Source organism: Augochlora pura, chromosome 9 (assembly GCF_028453695.1).
Source record: "Augochlora pura isolate Apur16 chromosome 9, APUR_v2.2.1, whole genome shotgun sequence".
Classification (NCBI taxonomy): Eukaryota; Metazoa; Arthropoda; class Insecta; order Hymenoptera; family Halictidae; genus Augochlora; species Augochlora pura.
Window position 1 is genome coordinate 2,308,693 of NC_135780.1, and position 21,265 is coordinate 2,329,957.

At 47.2% G+C, this 21,265-nt stretch overlaps 1 protein-coding gene across 1 annotated transcript in view; it reads left to right on the forward strand.

Moving 5' to 3' along the window:
- The first annotated feature begins 6,756 nt into the window (after positions 1-6,756).
- The window catches only part of LOC144475106 (uncharacterized), a 29,392-nt gene continuing 14,883 nt past the window's right edge, over positions 6,757-21,265 (forward strand). The window contains exons 1-3 of the mRNA XM_078190685.1: positions 6,757-7,261; positions 17,694-20,427; positions 20,470-21,110. Coding sequence (XP_078046811.1) covers positions 17,727-20,427; positions 20,470-21,110 — 3,342 coding nt within the window. The 5' untranslated portion in view covers positions 6,757-7,261; positions 17,694-17,726. The remainder of the gene's footprint in view (positions 7,262-17,693; positions 20,428-20,469; positions 21,111-21,265) is intronic.

The window sequence follows — 21,265 nt, forward strand, 5'->3', positions numbered from 1 at the left end:
AAATTTAAGATTTTTCAAAAAGTGGAGTTAATCGATGTGTGCACTGGACGGCTCATGTAATAATCGGATGGCGCAATGTCTGGGGAATATGGCGGGTGGGGTAGGACTTCCCATTCGAGGGTTTCCACGTAGGTTTTGACGGGTTTGGCAACACGAGGCCGAGCGCCGCCATGCAGTAGAATCGCTTTGTCGTGCCTCTGCTCGTATTGTGGCCATTTTTCGCGCAGTGCTCGGCCCAGTCGCATCAATTGTAGTCGATACCGTTCCCCAGTGATAGTTTCGTTCGGTTTCAACAGCTCATAATAAATAACTCCGACTTGGTCCCACCAAATACACAGCATAACCTTCTCAGCGTTTATATTCGGCCGAGCCGACGACGTAGAAGCATGGCCGGGCAGTCCCCATGACTTTCTTTTCTTTGGGTTGCTGTAATAAATCCATTTTTCATCACCTGTTACGATGCAATACAGAAAACCCTTCCTTTTTTTGCCGCTGGAGCAGTTGTTCACAGGTGAAATAACGACGCTCAACGTCCCTTTGCTTCAAATCATAAGGAACCCAAGTTCCTTGCTTTCGAATCATTCCCAACGCATGCAGTCGCTTGCAAATGGCTTGCTGGGTAGCTCCTAATACTGAAGCAAGCTGTTCTTGCGTTTGGCACATTTGGTTATATAATAATATAACTGAAGAGAACTGTGCTTCATCAAGACGGACAGGAGTCACGTCGTGAAAAGTGATATTCCGTGAAATGCCAATTATTTGGTTATACTATTATGTATTATAATATATTAAGTTATATTTATGATATAACCGATATATCTATTATAATATATTATAGATTAAAATGGATCTATTATAAAACATTATAGATTGAAATAGATCTATTATAATATATTACAGATTATAATAGATCTATTACAAAATATTATAGACTGTAATAGATCTATTATAAAATATAAATTGTAATAGATCTATTACAATACATTATAGATTATAATAGATATAACGGATATACCGTAAATACGAATCTGCAAGAATGAAAAGATGACTGAAACTATTTCACACAGGAAACGAACAACTCGTGCACTTAATTTATTTAATATAATAACTTCTGCCAGGGATGTACATTATATTCACGCCGATCGCGATGAAACTTTTCTATTCACGGTACCCCATCGACTGTTTTACGTCTTCCTGAGCGTTCGCAATCGAAATGGCTCGCCCGGTTGAAGGGCTGAAAGCCAAACGAGTGCTCGTCGATCGCCACGCGCCGAATCGTAATTGAAACTTGGCTTCACGGTTACTCGTTTTCGCTCGTATACGTGTTTAGAGGCTCTCGGGGGCGCCGCAGCCAGGTAGCCCGCGGGGCATCCCCCTTTTTCAAGGTTCTACAAGTTACGAATCGTTCCGCCGTGTCCTTAGACAAAGAAAGAGGAATCGTGTCGCCAATAGCTCCCCCGGGAGCGAGCCGGAAACTTTCCGATCACCTGTGGCGTTCATTGTTTACAGAAATTCAGGGAACGGAGGCCTTCGTCCGCCCTCGAACCACTTCTGGCTCCGTCAAGGGTCACCGCGCCACCCCCGTTTACGATCACAAGCCAGTTATAAACGTTCTCGATTTTGTTATTTAGTTTCATTTGCATCGAATGATCCGAATTTCATGCCAGCTTCACCATTATTACTTTCACACTTTTAACTGCAAAATATTCTCGAGCGATGTTCATATAAAATTTGCTCGTACACGTACAATAGACTGAAAGGCTAAACGCTCGCAGAAAGGATCGCGCGGGTCACAAGTGTCCCGGAATCGCTTGAACAAGGCTCCGCGATGTCGAAAAAGAACACAGCAAGCACTTTCGCTCGGAATAATGATTCGAAGTACGGTCACGCGAAGTCGATCGAAAAGTCGAGCGAAGATTTAGGAAGTCGATGTTCGCGACGCGAGGAATGCTAAAATTTCCGTCGACGAAGCGAAGTCTCGCGCATTCGAGAGAGCCGAAGTTCAAGTGTCCCGCTTTCACCCGAAACTTTCGACTCTCGCCGGGGAAAGTCCTCGGGCAGGTTTTCACGGATCATCGGGCCCTCGAGCCGCGCGCTTCCGGGGGTGGTTACCGACCCGGCGGTCGATCGACGAGCAGTACAATTAGCAATAACGCGAGGGTAGAGCGCACGACCGCGCGGCGGAACATTCTAAAAAGCGAGAATCGGTTGTTCCTCGGGCGCGGTTCGTCGCCGTTTCCGGCCTCGCGGCGCGGCGATCCGCAACCCTTTCGCGCCCGGGGAGCAGCGGCATGGTCGCCTCGATCACGCGCCCGCGTGATGCCCACGGGAACCGTGGGTCGTTCATTTTTGTTTTTTCCTCTGTTTTCGTTTATTCGTCGGGAGGCAGTTACGCGGCGTTTTGTGTGAAAGAAGGAGAAGAAGATGACGAAGAAAAGAAGGAAGGACAGAAAGACGCGTTTCGTTTTTCCGGAGCGAATCCCCCCTCGGGATCGAACGGGTTTACGCGCGTTTAGATCGTTGTTCCGGATACGGGAGAGAGGGCGTTGTGTAAATAGGAGACGGAGATTAGCGACGTATATTATATACATACACACAGGCACACAGGACATGAATATGTATACATATGTATAGGAAGCGCCGAGAGCTTCGATCCCGAGGGCAGGCGAGATATCCCGATCTCTCGCGTGAGCGTCGCCGTTCCACTCCCTCCAGTTTCCTCCATATTCTGTTATATATTTCGTTAAATAAAAGTTACTGTAATATTTCTAAGGTCGCTTCTCTACTTCACACCACGCCCGAGAACGATCACCTCCTCGCTGCCATCCAGAGTTGGGCCTTATTAATTATTTAAATAACGGTTCAAATAAAAGATACTTTATCTTCATTCGTTATCTTTATTGTTACTCGAACGCTCTCCTCGTTATTCGAATTCTTGTCGAGAGAAATTATTTATTCGGTGTCCGTCGAATAAAAGTATTTTTCTATTATTCGAACGTTCGAATAACGAATATATTTGTTACATCTTGTTTTTATTAATCGGAACCTTTATTTAGACCTTAACAATTCCTCCAACTCTGCGAAAGTTTAACCCTTTGCACTCGATGCTATTTTAACTCCAGAACCAAGATATTTCTTTCGATCTATGCTATTTCAATTTTACATGATTTATTCCATGTTAAGCGCGTGACGTTGATCTCATTAGTTTATAGAGCATTTGCATTTTTAAAGATGTTTTCAATAGAATAGAATTTAGTGGCATCAAAATTCTTTTGAAACGTGACGTGTCTTATTTTCAATGGCGCTGCACAGTCGCCACTCGAGTGCAAAGGGTTAATATTATCAAAATGCTGTTACTATCGCCATCACCCTCGCAACGCTGAGCAACACCCAAGTTTCAATATCACCGCTTCGCGATCGTCGATACAATTCGATTCGCGTAATTCAATTATTCGCGAGAAGGTTTTAGCAGTGTCTGTATTCGTCGATAACGTTTCAACGATCAGGGAGCAACAGCTAAAACTTATCGAGGTTTAATCAGGAAAGTGTTCGGAATTATTCTATACCGCGGTCTTCCCTTCACTTCTCGGGAACGAGCAGGATTTCTACGTAGAGGGTCAGGTAACGATTTGCGAGGAAATTCGCCAGGTGAGCCGCGACTCAATTCAGAAGGGGTTGTATGTTACTGCAGGTTGTAAATTGCTCGTGATTCACGATCCCCCTAGGGGAGATGTGAAGGATGATACGGACTCGGTAGTGAACGGGGGAGAATCGAGACAGGGGTGGAACTAATGTGCGTTGAAGTTTGTTCGCTCGACGCTATCTACATTTGAAAATTATTTTGAGACGGGGACCGTGTTAAGAAATTATTGTATTCGGCAATTACGATTTAGCCTTTGGTGTAAAAGATAGATCGTTGAGATACCAGGTGTCGTTGGAACACCCTGTACGCGTGGCGGGAGAAATGCAACCCCTTGCGGAATGAATTCGGAGCTAGCAATAAACGAAATCGTACGACCTATCCATTTCCCAGTGGCGAGATACGATGCCCTATCAAAAGGCTCACACTCGAGCGTGTACTCTTTGTTACGGCACCCTACCTCGATTACGTCACCCTCGTCCCCTTCCGCTGCCATCGAATCCCGGAAAAGTCTGCCGATCTATCGCCTCAATCTTTCTGGGTTATTTTGTTCCCCGTTTGAAATAGAAATAAGATTTCTTTCTCTGCTCTATCTTGTTACTGATTACAATCTTCAACCGCTTTATTAAGCAATATTAACATTATCAGCGAAGTTCTTTTCTACTTTATATTAACCCCTTGCATTGTAATAACAAGTCAGACTCGCGATGAAGATTTCATACAAGATCTAATAGATATGAATATTATTAATTTCTTCTAAATCGAAATAAAATTTAATTCTTTTTCATATCAAAGTATAGAACTGAAAGTAAATTAAAATAATACAATAAACAAAAATTGCCTAGTTCTATTACAGAAATGATTAAAGACACATAAGTACCAATGGGCACAGCGTGAAAAGAATCATAGTGCAAGGGGTTGACATTAATTTACACAAGAAATTCTCCTTTAGCATCTGCTTAGATTTTTCTTATAATATTTATTATAATAATGAATTTGATTATTTTTTATATAATCAATACTTATATATTTTTCATACAATCGATCAGTTATGGTAATTGTTTTGTTGTAGAAATATGGAGCCCGGATTTCTGGCAAGGGAAGTGCTCGTCGCATTTACTCGCGAGTTGGTACAATTGCATTGCGGGGTCGCAGAATTTTCGCGGCTCTACCCCGACGGTTTCATTCACGGTTGTTTATTACCTCGAGTATCTCTTCTCCCATCTGTTCAATTCGTCCGGAAACGCGCGCCGGTGGGGCGAACCACCCCTACGAAAAAGTGGCAACGTTGAAAGGGTGGCACGTGATGGATATACGAAAAGTCGAACGCGCTTGAAAGCGTCCAACGAAACGGAAAATCCTTTCGAGGCAAACCTCGGAAATTTTTGAGCCTTTAAAGAAGATTACCATCGCACCCTCCAGTCAACCTTCCCGAACAAAACGAAACGTTTGAACGATAGCGAAAGTCATTCTCTCGGGAAATTCTCAATCTCCGCCAGATGATTTTAGGAAATACAAGAATGATGTATATAATAAAAGAACAACGACTCAAAATATTCCAGATAACTTAGAGTTTTTTATAACAATTTTTTAAAATATAAACTTTATAATTTTATATTCTAATCTTGTCATAATTAATGTTTTTCAGCGACAATGCTTCGTGAATATGTTGGCGATTGCAGCGTCTCTTGTGGAGGAAAAACGAACTATATTTCGATATCCGTACAGCGCCAATTAGGGTAGCGGCAAAACGCTCAAACTGTTCGCCAAAATCGACTGCCGGTAATTTTGGCGAACAGTTTCAGCGTTTTGCCACTGGATGCAGTGGCGCTGTTACAACATTTTCCGGTGCAGATAATTCGTGCCGTTTTCAGCACGATCTCTTATTCGAAAAACGGCAAGAATCATCTGTACATGATATTTGCAACAATAAATAAATTTTCTTTGCATTATTCGGTTAGAGAAAATTCTGCTGAACATCCTCGTGTGCTCGAAATATCTTCAGGTGTTACTATATTTTACTCTTTTAAATACGAATCGAAAGCTACTATCAGAAGAATAGAAGTACAATTGCATTGAGATGAAACGGTGCCGGACAATCGGAACTCCATTGTATCATTTAAATGGAATCGTTCTCTCGTAAAGTGCTCAAAGATTTAATGCAAACAAAGGCCACGTTAAAGTCAATCACGGCACAGTTTCAAAGCAGAAAGAACAGCTGAATCATTTTTAAATTTAAACACCACTAAAAACTATTAAACTTCAATTGCGTAATTTGTCTCTTATGTGCAGAGCGTCATGTACACAAAGGATTTCCAGTCGGTCCATCAATAAACAATAATAACTAATAACGTCATTCTCCACGAGTCTTTAATTAATTAAACCGGAACTAGAAAATTAAAGTTCGTCACAGTAGAGGACGTCAAAACTCTTTCATATCCGAAACATCTTAGCCAAACTGAGTTTGTGAAAATATATTACGATAAAGATCGTTCGAAATTTGTTAAAAATCAGCGTTACTCGTATTCGACCGTCGAGGCGCGTCGAAGTACCAACCCCTACGATTCCAACAATGCTCGGCCAACGAATCGGCCCGTAAATGTTGCAGCCAGGATAACCACAGAAAACGTCGAACGCCAGTTCGATGGCGAAGGGCTCCCGGATCGTGCAGAAGGAAATTCAACGAAAGCCGAGAGAGACCGAGGCGGCCCTATCGGAAGCCGACATACTAAGACACCGCCGTGGACCGACTCCCCCGACCGCCGCGTATATAAGAGGCTCCCATAAGAGGTGTCATCGATGCGAACAATGTTTAAAACGTCGATGTGAACAAAGATAACCGCATGAAATCTCCAATGACGGTTCGACAAAGGGCTCGGTAATTTCGTAGGAAGAGAAATCGATCCCGAAATGTAGGCGCGCGCGTACGCCGCGTTTTCAGGCCGTCGCTAGCTGGAGGGTGAGTGGCGAGAGCCTTGGTGGGGGTCCGTAGGCAGGGGCGCCGGGGACACCGGGGGGCGTCGGTGGGCGTCCAAGTTGTACGCGCATGTTTCTTCTCCGCGAGTCGGATGGATCGATGCTGGAAATAGCTCGAGCCGCAGGAGAGTACGAGGTGAGTCGGCTTCGCTTTCGGCAGGGCCTTCGCGGCTCTCTACGCCCGGTAGTTTCCGTGTTTTCCAGGCCAGGAGAGAGAGCAACGGGCCTGAAGAAACCCTCTCTCGATAGCTACGGAAGTTCGGTACCGTTCCGCGTCAGTTCTGCCCCGTTTTCTATCCTCTGTCTTCGCGAGAAAGGGGGATACGGGAAGAGTGAGAGAGAGAGAGAGAGAACGAAAGAGAGATAGAGAGAAAGGGAGACGAGTGAAAGAGAGTGCTTGAGGAAAAGAGAGAGAAAGAATCACCGCCCCCCCGTCCTCCACCTTTCCTCTACTCGTTCTTCTTTTCGGTGTGACCCTCCCCCGCGGCTCCCAAAAGTGTGTGCCATCCATCGGCGTTTCCGGACCTCGACGAACAAAAAGAGAGAGAGAAAGAGAGAGCGAGAGAGAGAGAGGAGTCTCGATACCCCGCGGGATGACTCGAAAAAAATGTGCGTCGTACCGATGTGGCTGACGAGGCTGGAATCGTAAGTACATGATTACGCGAGCCTGCCTGAACGATTGCTAACCAACCAACCCCCCAAGTCGCACGGGCTTCTCTCCCGGAATGCAAACCGTGCGCCAGAACGTTTAGCCTAGAGGCACGCGAGGCCTACGACACCTACGCTTCCACCAGCGATTGATCCGCTCCAGATACCGGAGACTCGGCTCGACCCGACCCGACTCGACTCGATCAGGCCCGCGTGTCGATCGCGCCACCCCAATTTCTCCGCGAGGAACAGCACCGAGTGTCGCCGAACCGCGCAACCCCCGGCTTCCCCGAAAACCGTACAGCGTCTTCCCGTTCGATAGACTTCCCCACGTACCCTCCGCGCCGTGCAGCCGCCGCCGATAGATTTTTAGGGTATCCGTAGGGTTCCCCGCGGTCTTCCTCGATTTTCCTGATCGATCGCCGCGACGGCTCCTCCGAGCTGTCTCCCTCGGGGTTTTCCTTCGAACCAATCGCGCTTCGCTCTGCCCGCTGTCTCGGTTGTGTAACCTCCGATTCGGTCGCCGCTATTTTCCAAAGACATGGCCAGGGAACCGACGAGGAACATCGCTCGCGGGCCGTCCATCCCCCTCGTCGTCGCGATCGTGTAACCTTCGGAAGTCCACGAATTTATTCTGAGAATTTTTCTGAGAATTCTCGGGGAGGGGGATGAAAATCGCTCGCTGCTCTCTAGTGGCTCTCCGTCCTCCAGCTCGATTGTGTAACTCTCGACCCAGTCCTCGGCTTTTCTCGAAGGTGCTCGAGGAAGAATCGAGGAAGGATCGAGGGTATTGTCGGAGGCCTCTTTTCCAGAGTTACCAAACTCATTAGCTTATGGGGGGCTAAACGTCTCATGGCGGGTCCGGCTCGTTTTGCGATACTGTCGCGTGTTCGTAGAATTAATTTAATAATAGTAGCAGGGACGACGTGGTTGCCCGAAAAGGGATGAATTGTTAATCGATTCGGCTATGGTACCTCGAGGTCGTTTAGAAACCCCTATGACACGTTTCGTAGCAGAGATTTTCGTCGGTTGTTGCGCAATAATTGAAAGATTTAAGGAACCCCGCAGCACCGGTCTACAGGTGTCTAAATCTTCTGCGACGGCGTCCTCGTATTTTCGAAAATGGTGGACAATTATTTTTGGGGGACGGAGATCTTGGCATTCGATTTTCCATGGTTCGGGTGTTCAGTAATTGTGTAGGAAATGCGGTATTTCGTTAGAGGATTCCAAGATCAGCTGTTTTCCTGCTGAGCCGAGTATTTATCTATTTATTCATTTAATTGTTTATATTATATATAAATTCATATCTTCCAATAAAAGTAAAAAACTAATATCAATATTAATGAATTAATAATAGGTGAACAGTTCATGTAAACTCGAATTTTGCTAGACAGGCTGCAAATACTTCGTCAATTTTAAAGAAATTCTAAAGAAATAATATTTCATTGTGTTAGTTCTATTTAAAAAATTATTCGAGTGATCAACGCTTTTAATCATATTACAAAAAATAATGTCAATTTCGTCGCCGTCGACGTTAACAATTAGAAGCGTCCTACAGAACGGGACACCCGGTAACAACAATTCTGTGTGAGAAGCTTGGAAGTAGTTCGACCGTGGCTTCGTGAACATAGCTGACTCAGCGATGATCGTTGCTAAGACGATAATGAAGCTGTCCATTGAGGACTGGCTTGGTCGATACCGTCGTCCGTTTTCTTTTTACCCTCGGCGGCGTGCCACGGTTTCGCCGTGGATCCCTTTCTCGCGTCGTTTTTTTTTCAAAGCGGCGCCCGGGTTTCAGGCCTCGGCCAGGGAATTTTCGTGGTAACTAGAGCGGAATCGCGACGCTGGACGACGACGGTGTTCAATCGCGCGGCGGCGAGCGTGACAGGTGAGAAGCTCCGGCTCGAGCATCATCGGAGCCGGCATTACGCGTGCGCCCTAGCCGGAAGTCCGCCGGACAACCGTACCAGATATCAGACCCGATACTCCTGCCCGAAAGTTTCTCAATTACGTCAGAAATACCAGTCGGACTCGGGATCCCGTGCCTTGCTCCTCGATGGCCCGTCGTCTGACAGAATCGGCGATGACGCTCGCAACCAGCCGTTTCCGGTACAGGTGGTTCTATCAATCTTTTTTTGCCTGTCTCCGATCATTCCGAGTTCTCGTCGATTGCGTTTCGACGTGCCAGTGCTTCGCTTCGTTCGGCCGGCTCACGAGTCGTTTCAGAAGACCCGCTGGACTTTGCATGGGGGTCCGGCGATGCTAAATATAACGTCGAGCACCATTTTTACCCGTCTTCGGTTCCGCGACCTCGCCGCGACCTCTCCTTGAACTGTTCGGACCGAGCCGCGCGACGCGAACGATTCTTTCACGGCGGTTCGAAATTCTCCTTTCCGGCGCGGCCAGTGGCGAGTTCGATCATTCGTGTCATTGTCATTAGAAGTGGGATAGTGTGCCACCCGCGCGGCCGACTCCGCGTTCGGTTTCCTGGGAATCGCGAGCGTGTGCGGGTTAGCGTACCCTAGATTCTTTACACAAAGCGTGATTGCGGTTGACAATTACATCGACGGAACCGGGAAAAACGAGCGCCGAGCTTTTATCGCGAAGTTCAGGCCGCATTAGTGACAACGTTTGTCTTCTGAAACGTTTCTGTGATATAGCTCGGATAATGTCGCTGCACGTTTAATGAACGCCGTCAATTTAAAGACGATACGTTAAAGAGAACATGTTAAGGGATATATGTTGGAGAAAATAAGCTGATAAAAATATGTTAAACAAGGTATATTAAAGAAACGCGTTGAAGAAAATGTATTAAAGAAACGCGTAAAAATGTATTAAATGTATTAAAGAAAATATGTTAAAGAAACGTCGTCGAAGAAAACACGTTGAAGGAAAATGGTTGAAGAAAATATGTTAAAGGAAAATCGTTGGAGCGCAATGAGTCGGTAAAACAGGTGAAGTTAAAAATACCTGAATCTTGCCTGACGAAGGGAAATAGTTTGATTATTTACAATGAATCGCTAGAACGGCCGACGTGAAAAATATTTAAATATTCCTGCCAGACGAAAGAAATGATTTGAAACAATTGTATTCTGAATTGTATTCAACAAAACTAATTAGTAGAGAAAAATGGAACAACTAAATTACTAGTTACAGTGAAACGAACATTTTCAAAATCGTGTGACATGCTAAGGTCGATTTGCCGGGCTGGATGATTGATTTTAGAAGCGAATCTGGAGCTCGGGCTTCGCAAATCAGGTTCCAGACGCGAGATATAAAGATGGCGGCGCGGCCCAGGCCGCGAAACTCGCGGCTCGTCCGCGTCAATTCCCGGTGAATTAACATTCACGGGGCGCTGATAATTAACTCGTAACAAGTGTCGGGTCTCGATACCCGGTCCCCGCAGGGTCTCGAACCGTGCCGGTCGATAATCTCTATTCAACTCGGTGACGCGGCACGAGCCAAATTTAATTATCTCGCTGCCGGAGATAAGAATAAACCTTATCGCGTCGAGCTGCCTTATCGATATCGAAACGTCACTTCTCGTTCCACCGTTTTCACCCACCAGGCTCGATCGAGATTCCCCCGAGTAAATAATGGTTTCGAGGGAAATTGTTTCGAGGAAATTGTTTCGACCGCGAGAAGTCGAGGAAGCGGTCTGGCAATCGTCGATTCGCGGATCGTTAAAATAGTAACTGTTTACGGTTTCGCGAGTTTGTTTGAACCGTTATCCGGAATCCAGAAAAGCCAGAAGCTCCCGCGGAGTTTCCGGCATCGATCAGTTATCGATTCGATGGGTTTATCTGATTGTAGGTTCTCTGTTTGTCGTGGCAATATGTCAGCCATCAGCTCTTCCGCAAGTTCAATATTTAGCTTGCCGGTGGAGCAGGTGGCTGTTCGAACAGCGGTTCTTCGTTTTTCTTCAACTTTTCCCGTCATTTTTAGAAGCGACTGGACTGGTTAGGAGAACTCGGGCAAGGGACAGCGATGGCGCTCGATACTAGATGAACCTTGCCCTTTTACGTGTCGCTGTCTTACCCTTTCGTTTTGCGGCGTTCTAAATTCTTTAAACCCTTGTTATTATTGCATTCGTTTCCTGGCATCCGGCCGACGACGGCGCGAACACGTCGCTTATTGTTAGTTGTTTATCGATTTTTCCGTCCGGCATCTAGAACACCGAGAGCCGAACAAAACCAGTCCAGGAAGATCTTTTCACCGGAAATATTCGGCATCTTTCGAACCCCTTCCTTCTCGTCGGTGGCGGACGATATCGTTTAATAAACGTTCTCACGGCAAACAAATATCTGCAGACGAATTTTTAACACGCCGCTGGCAAATATTCTTCTCGAATGCGATTCCGTGTTCGTTGCCAACGGTTCCCCCTCCAGTCTTATCGACTTTTATCGAGTTTTTTGTTAAGTGCCGCCGACACGAATAATCGCTTGCTTCGCGCGATCCGGCGAGCTTCTGGTTCGGAGTTCGGCGAAATGGTTGTCCGAATCAAAATTTCGAATAACGAATAATAGATAAACTAGATTTGACTAATTTAACAGTATTTTTACTGGACGAGCATCGAGAGGATAATTTGATTCCACGAGGATTGATTCGAAGTGCATTTATTCGTAGCATCGAATAAAATATTCACCTTTGTTTGAGTTTTTATTTGCCGAATTCTTGTTGAATGAAATTATTATTATATAGAGATAAAGATAAAGCATGTTTTTTTTCGAAAAGTTATTTAAACACAGTAGAGACATATCCGAAGGATTAATTTATAATATCCGAAATATTCTATTATCGAATAATTTCGTTCAATTTATCCATGACGTAACATTTATTATATTAACCCTTTGCACTCGAAGCCATTTCAACTGCAAAACTAAAATCATTCTTCTAGCTTCCAATATTTCTATTTTATATGACAAAATTCATTCTATGCATATGAAATTGGGCCTCGTGGCTCATGTAACAATTACGCTTTCAACAATGTTCTTAAGTCTATTCTTTGCCGTTATCTATAAAAATAATTTTGGAACGCGTTACAACAATTTTAAACGGCGTCGCAGAGTCGCCACACGAGTGCAAAGGGCTAATATATAAATAATGCAACACCTAGACAATAAAACGTTTGGAAACCAGAATATTGTAAAAACAATATTACCATAATGAGAATTTTTATCGTACTATTAGGTCGTTCGGAAAGTCGTTTCGTTTTTTTCTTGGTGGAAATGAAACACAATGGATTACTAAACAAAAACTATTGCAAAGAATCGAACAAAATTGTTAGCAAACAAGACTTACTATATATGTTGTCCAAATATATGAGCCGCCCAGTGCACACATCGATTAACTCCACTTTTTGAAAAATCTTAAATTTAAGTGTCAAAGCACTTGGTATAGTCATAACTTTTTATATTTATAATAACTTTCCTGAATAATAAAGATTAACACCATTAAACGGCAAAATTTTTTTTTTCTTTTTTTCTTTTTAGCTATTCTTTCTTGTTAATTTTATACATTAAATAATATTAATTTTATACATTAAATTATACGTTAAATGAAAGCTATATCTGTATTTATTCATTCTACATTATATATGTGAATCTATGTTATAACAGGAATTTTAAAAATCAATGTACATCATTTCATCGCGTTTCTCGACTTTTTGTTTTATGGAGTTAGTCGATGTGTGCACTGAACGGCTCATATAATGATTATGCAGCTTAAGCGTGAAGTTGGCTGTGAAAAAATGAAGATCTTTTCTTGGGAAAAACGATATTACTTTTCGAACAACCCAATATTTTATCGAAACAATGACGAATGCTAGTTCGGTGACAAACTGGAGCGTCTTCGTCGATTGTTCGAAATCGTGGCCAAAGAATGACGAAGTGCATCGAGGCGGGCACGCCAGGAGCTTCTGGATCGTTCTGGCACCGCGTCGAACCAGAATCGGAACCAGACGGCGGACATCTTGCGGTTGATCCGCCGTGCCAGAGGATCGTCTGTCGATCGCGTTTCCGCCGCGCCGCGAAACCAGAAAGAGAACGGGAACGGTCCGTGGATTCCTGTTCCGTTATCGATCCCGGGTTCCCGGTGTTACACGTACGTGCAGGTGTACTCGGTATCGGTTTTAGTAGAGCCAAGGGTGGCCGCGGCGACGGACGCGGGCGAGTTTGTTAGCGAGCGGCCAACCCCTGTCCAACAATCTGGAGCACGTGCACCCCTCCAATTATCGACGGAATTCTGTGTCGCGGCACGTTGCTTCTGCCGCCGGTCAATCTCGGACCCGTAGGCCTCTCTCGTTCGATCTGATAGCTTGCCGGTCCCTCGAAACAACGCCCTTTTATAAATTAATATAATATAAATTATTAACCCTTTGCACTCGAGCGGCGCCTCTACGGCGCCATTGAAATTGTTATAACACGTTCCAAAATTATTTTTACAAATATCGCCGAAGCATAGATTGAAAAAATTGTTGAAAGTATAACTGTTATATGAGTCACGAGACTCAATTTCGCACGCATAGAATAAATTTTGTTATATAAGATGGAAATACTAAAAGTCAGAAAAATGATTTTTGATTTGCAGTTAAAATGGCTTCGAGTGCAAAGGGTTAATATAATTTTAACCCTTTGCACTCGGCACGATTCTGGACGCTGGCTACCAGCTGCTCGACGCTATTTTGCGGCGGAAGCGTCCATTTACAAATCCTCATATAATTTAATATAATTTTGGAACCAAGCAACGTGTTATAATGGTATTGGACTTATTGAATCAGATGACATCGAGGAATTCGCAGAAAAATCAATATTTTATTGTTTATAATTTTGTACAGTGTGATAAATTTTGAGACACTCCCCAATATGCATTGCAGGCATATTAGTGCACGTTTGGCAATAATAATTTGTTTGACGCCTGCCACCAGGTGTGTTCCTGTTGGAACAAACTATACAATCCCGTTTTCTTTGTCCCACATATGTAGTGCATTGTCTAATCTGGTGTTTTCAAGATATGTGGATGGACGCCTTCTCGATACATGAAAATCACCCCTCAACTGGTCAATGAGTGTCTTGACGAGCTTGTGGTGCGTCAATGGCGTTTCATTATTTGTTTGTTGCGAGATCCGATATATTATATAAGAGTTAATTGCACACATTTCCAACCCCCCCAAAAATAACTTCCTCCACCATTTCAGTGATTTACGGAGGAAACAATACGTCGAAGCGTATTGATCCGCACGTTCTCGTCTCGTTCTCATCGCGCACAAAACACGCTGACATTTCTTCCATATATCTTAGTAATTTTACTATATTTTGATTCGACTTCTTGTGCCATTTCAAAAGGAAACTTCAGAGAAACGTGCATGTCTCAAAAAGTTGCGCTGAAATAACTCAATTCTCCGTAATCGCTAATAAACTTTAATGTCTCCTGAGAGGGGACATTCGAGTGATATGCTAGAATTACGATGTCCCCTGAGAGGGGACAGCCGAGTGCAAAGGGTTAATACTAAATCTGCCGAACATTAAAAGTGGCGAACCTGCATCGATGTATAAGAATGACGAGACTGAATTTATACGAACTTTCTATAATTTTAATTACAATGAATCACTTGGTTCAAGAAATCTAGTTAATCGTTTCTTACGAAAGGGTAATTTTCTTCGTAATTTCAGCAATTTTCAAATAGATATCGAGCTAGCACTAGAACCACCGAGGCCTAATCGTGATTAACACGTTGAGTGCCACGGGGTTTTATAACGACTTTCCCGTCAGGCCGCGCGCGCTGGTATCGTGGTACAGCAGTGCGAAGTGCAATATGTACTAGCAAATTAGAATTTACTCGATGCAAATGTTTAAACATATCAGGGCCATTGTTTCTTATCGTAGTGGAAGATATTTCTGTTTGATGGACATTCATCCAATGCGTTAGGCGCCTCGGCTAACAAATAAACAATGTAAATTTTTCAGTTTATTATCATATTTTATACCGTCAGTCACCGACGACTGACGCGGCCTGGACGGAGAGCTCGGTGTCAGTCACCGGCGACTGACGCGGCACTCGACGTGTTAATACATAGGTGTCGTTTTATAACGAGACTATTTATTTAAACTTTGTAGGACTAGAGATCCTTTTATAATATCAGTAATAATATCAGTAATTCGGTAAGAAGTAAATGAGAGACGAGTCATCTTGACATGTTCGGTAATTCCAGTGTCAAACAATCGCGAGAGTACACTGTCGCGAAGATCTCGCCGAAAAGCTCACGCTTCCAGCGTAATTTTGTCATTTCGTGCAAGCGGTCCAACAATTTGGTGGTCCACAATACGACAGTGTACCGTGTCGCAAAACATCGGCCAGAACTGTCTCACTTGGTAGCACGTTCGACGACGCCGGATCACAGGATATCAGTCGACGTCACCGTGCAGGACGGCGTTAATTAAATTCCCGGCCCGGGCCGGATTAGTCCGGCTGATATGCTAAATATCGCATGGCGTAAGCCTGTAAGCTCCTTATCACGCAGCCGGATGCAGATCGCGGCTGTGCGATCGATGCCGAGCGTTCCGACTGGCACGAGTCTCGTTCGGATCGCGCACGTCGACGATGATCGAAGAGTTCGGGCGTCTCGGTGAAGCGAAGGGTGCGGGCTGAAACGTCACCGGGTACAGCACTGGGATCGATCGCGGTGTTCTGGCAACGGTCCCGTGCCGTGGCCGACGAATTCGCGGCGAAGATTTGTATCGGTCCGGCACGGAAATCTCGGACAACGAGCGCGGTTCGTTACGCCAAAAGGCCGGAAGGACTCGTCGAAGTGCACGCGTTCCGACTTCGATCGATCGCCGGGCAAACGTTTTCTAACCTCGCGATGTACGCGGCGGCTTCGGATGCGGAGAACGCGAGGACTCGCGTCGCTTCTTGGCGCGAGCGCGAAGTTGAAAAAACATCGGACCAATTTAGCAGCCATATGTAACCGACGTGTGTAACCGACTATAAATAAAGATCGGTAGTGTGCAACAAGTATTCGAGGATCTCGGTGCGAAAGCTGCGTGGGAGCTGGCCTTCGGGAACGCCGCGCGCCGTTCGTTCTGCGCGCATAGGATCCAACCGAGATCGAGAAACCTGGCTGTGTCCGATTGCCCTAATCACGTAGAGATCCTGAGATAGCGTCTCTCCCGGTTGTGGTATCTAGAAACGTGTAGTGTCGCGCTCCGACAGGTCGAACGTTTGGCGTGTCCACGGAGAAACCGTGTACCAACATGGCCGACGCGCCATCTTCTTGTAGACCGAGAATCGGGCACCGGTACAGAGGTATTAGACACGCAAAGCTCCATTTAATCTTCGAATAATGAACCATTTTTCACGAGTGTACCATAAACAATGTTTATAACAATTCTCAGCTCTGTTTAGCACTTTTTCAAAAACATATCTTTGAAGACATATCTCGTTAACCTTTCTGCTGTTTCTAATATAGCAGCAATTAATTTTATTTAATTGTCGAAAATTGGGTGATTTAGTGAACGTTTTTAAATAGTCTAGGTCAAAATTGACTGAGCCTCCGCCTTGCGTGGATTACTATATGCCCAATGCACGTACACTGAGATGGTTTTAAACCGCGACAATCCAAACTGTCGACTAGCTCTGAGCGCGACCGATAGAACTCCAGTAGGTATCACGAACACCCACGCACACCAGCACGAGTGGATCGAGTAACGGTAGTCGATAGCGCTGTTTAACCTAACCAATTGTCAACGCGTCGAATCGTTCAGTGATTCTCACTCTCTGAGAACTGTGTTCTTTTCTATCATCCACGGTTCCGCGGACATTAACTTTTCCAACCGATCAGCCGGGGATGAGGAAAAGAATCCAGAAGAATCACTGATCCACAAGATACGCGTCGGTCAGAGTAGCCAGCAGATTTCTCTCGAGAAATAAAATAGTATAGGGTGTTTATAGATTATGTTACTTTCGAGAAATAAGAGGTTTCCGAGGTTATTTAAAGCAACTGTTACCTTAGCGCAAATGCAATCTGTGGCTTCGTTTACGAGTAATCAATGAAAAGGACTGACCAATGGGGAACGAGCTCGACCGACGCGAGGTGCCCAAGCCAATGGAACTGGACTTTGCTCGCGCTCATTGGTCAGTGTTTTTGTTAATAACTCGTAAACGATGCCGTGAACTGCATTAGCGCTAAGAAAATAGTTGTCGCAAACGATCTCTGGAGTCCCTCACTTCTCAAAAGTAAAATAACTATTTGACACCCTGTATAATAAGAAGAAAACGTATTCGAGTTGCGCTGACCGATTCTCGGTCACTCCGACGGCGTGCAAATCGAACGTTTTTCCTCGGGAATCTGATCACACTAACACTGTAAATTGCTGGTTGCAGAGGCCACATAACCTGACATAACCTAACACTGTAAATTGCTGGTTGCAGAGGCCTCGCGCGACCCACTGTAGCTCTTAGAGGATGCACAAGCTAGCCAAGGGCCTGAAGAAGAAGAAAAAGCAGAAGAAGGGGAAGAAGGGCGCCGAGGAAGACGAGTTCGACCCGGAGGAGCTCGAGCGTTATAGGCGCGAGCGGGCGGAGGCCCAGCAGAAGGTCGAGGATACCGGCGAGCAGGCGAGCGCCGCCGGCTCCGACGAGTGGAAGAAGTTCCAGGCGTTGACCGCCGGGGTCGATTCGATCCTAAAGAAGACCCAGGGCGATCTCGACCGCATCAAGTCGACCTCGTTCTTCCAGCGGAAGCCGCCGCTAGAGGAGAAGAACAAGAAGAAACGGGAGGGCGAGGACGAGGAGGACAGCCACGAGGAGAGCAGCAAGAAGGGGAATAAGTGGGTTGGTTTCGACGAGGACGGAAACCCTATCGAAGGCGAGCCGCCAGACTTCGAGGGCGAGGGTAAAGGGAAAGGCGAGAAGCCTTTGGTGACCGAGGACGGATTCGTCGAGATCCCGGATGACAACGATGAACAGGAGGACTCCGTCGACGAGGACATCTTCGACACCACTTATGTGGACGTACTGCAGAATATCGATGTGAAGCTAGCCTACATCCCGGACAGTCCTACCGAAGAAGAGGCCGGGGACGATCCGTTCGACACCACTAGCGCGGACAAGGTCTTGAAGACAGTCGACAAGAAAGGCAACAAGCTAGTCAGCTTAGGCAACGCGGTCGAGGTTCTCTCCGGGCGCATTGACTACGTCAGCACCTGCAAGATCTCGAGGGGCAGGCGGCCCAGGCTTCAACAGGACCTTCTGCTAGACGATTTCGACGAGGCGGAGCCGCCGACAGGCAACGTAGTCGCCGAACCGGTCGAAACAGCGAAGACCTTACTGGACGATGACAGCGATCTTCCCGATATCCCGGTCGATCTAACCAAGCTTCCTCCAGTTCTACCGAGACCGGTCACCCCGACAGCCAACCAGGAGGCCGCAGCGGAAGCCAAACCGGTCAACGAGCCTCTCGACATCTCCGAGTTCGAGATCCTCAAAGAGAAGAACATCCTAGAAGAGATCCCGGACCTAGACGACGCGGAATTCGACTTGGAAGCTGCGCCGGACGTGCCGGTGAAGCTCGAAGAGGCGGAGGATCCTTTCGGCACCAAGGAGCCGGAGGATCTAGTCTTCCAGACTGAGATCGTAGAAGCCGCATTCGAAGTTGCCACTTTCGTCGACGAGGAAGACCCGTTCGACACCACCTTCGCCGAGAACATCCTTCCCGGGAAGACAGAGTTGAAGTTCATCGAGAAGGAATTAGAGGAGCTCCCGGTTTCGGAGGTGACGATATCCTTGACCGATCCTGCTGGCTTGAACAGAGACTACGAGACAGGCTTGCTGTCCGAAAATGGCGTGCAAGGCCTGCAGCCGACGCAAGACTTGCTAGGAGGATCCACCACCGATCTGAGCCAGCTTGCCGATCAGCCCATCGCTCCCATCGAAGAGATCACCTACGTCGATCCGTTCGACACCTCTTCGGTCCAAGAACTCCCACCGGGCAAGACAGAACTGAAGTTCCTCGAGGAGGAGTTGCTAGGAGATCAGACAAAACCATCGGCCGTTCTAGAAGACGACGACGACTTCGACCCCAGGAAGGAGGAACAGGTGGTAGCCGCTCCTATTTCCAAGGCCCCGTCGAGACCACCGGTGCCTGTTGCTCCCGTCGTTCCCGTGGCTCCCACTCAACCGGTCTTCAAGGTTGAGTTCAACGAGGAGGAAGATCTAACCGGGACCCCGGAGCGCGGACGCAGGACCTCCAGGCCGGAAGTTCTCGAGTTGGCGCCCGCGAAGGCGGTGGCGTTCGAGTTGCCCACTCCATCGAAGAGGCCAGATCTCTTGGCTACCAGCGAAGAGGAGAAGGCTCTGCCCTCGAAGCCGCTCACGCCGTACTATTCGCAGAAGTCGATCGAGGAGGCGCTGCCGATCGAGGAAGAGGAGGTCGATGTGGACCCGTTCGACACCAGCTTCGTCGCCAAGGTAGCTCCAGGGAAGACCGAGCTGAAGCTGATCGAGTCCGAATTGTTGAAGCAGGAGTCGAAATTGCCGCACAGCATCAGCGACCACGATTTCACGCAGAAAAGCGAGACCGGTAGAAGGCAGAGCGATTTCACGGCCGCCTCCGTCAGGCCAGAGGCCCTCAAGTTCCAAGAGGTGCAGGAGTCTGTTCTGAAGAAGTTCGAGGAGCCGCGGGTGAGACAGCCGCCCAAGAGGCAAGAGAGTCTGCTGGACGCCGAGGTAGAGGTGGACGCGAAGCCTCTGACGCCTACGATCGGCACAAGAATCGAGGAGGAGGAGTTGTCCTACGAGGACCCGTTCGACACATCGATCGCAACCAACATCCTCCCCGGCAAAGCCGAGCTGAAGATCCTGGAAAGCGAGCTGCAGCAGATTCAAGAGGAGATCCCAGTGAGACCCACCACCGTCAACTTGACCGCGATCATCGCCACCACGGTCCCAGAGATCGACGACTTCGATCCGAGGGCCGAAGAAAAGAAGGACCCGCAGGACTTCTTGTGCATCGACGACCAAGGCCCGGGCGACAAAGTCCTGACGCCCCTGCAGACCAGCAACCCCGCGTTCGCGGAGGACGTGGACCCGTTCGACACCAGCTTCGCCAGCATCGCACATGGCAGGACCGAGCTGAAGCTTCTAGAGTCCGAACTGATGGACAAATAAGCCACCTCCGCGTCTCAGTCCACCCTGCTCTCGTAATCTCTTTGCCACCGACGCCATTGGCGCGGCCTCTCGAAAGTAGTAGCTAGGATTTCATTCTCCGCCACCATGGATTCCAAAGGAGGCAATCCGTTCCTGATGGACGACTACCCGGAGCCGGAGGAGGACAACAGGATGGCCGCCCAGGCTTCGAACCCGTTCCTCCAGGACTTTGGGGACTCGGGGTCCACCGGAGCCGGGGAGAATCCGTTTTTGAATTACACCGCGGAGCCGGCGGCCTACGAGCCGGCCATCAGCGTCGACTCGACGAACCCCTTCGCCTCGTTCGGCGTCGACACGACTGCGCCGACCGCCGGCTTCGAGCCAGAAACCACCGAAACACCAGCAACCAACATATTCGCTAGCCAAATGAGCAACATCCTCGTGACGACCGGATCGTCCGAGAACTTGTTCGACGCCACGGAGCCCTCCAAGGAGATTTTCGGCCAACCCGTCGAGCCCCCAGCGCCGGCGCCTCAGCCGCCGGCTCCGCCGAAGAATGGCAGGAATGCGCCTTCGAGGCCACCCCCGCCGAGGCCGCAACCGCCACCGCCCCCGGCCCCTCCCAAGCACACCAAGGACCTCATCCTGTCTGTCACCGGTGCAATGGACGCCACCTCGAACCATCTATTAGATCGGCTACAGGTTGGTGCGACCTATATTTCGCCAGAACATTCGGTTGTTGCAAGAGCAACTTTGGCCTTTTTGGTAAACTATTGTAGAATCTTGGGGGGGGGGGGGGAGTGAGAACTGCGTACAGGAATAAAATCTATACTAAATTAAATAAGCGAAATCACTTT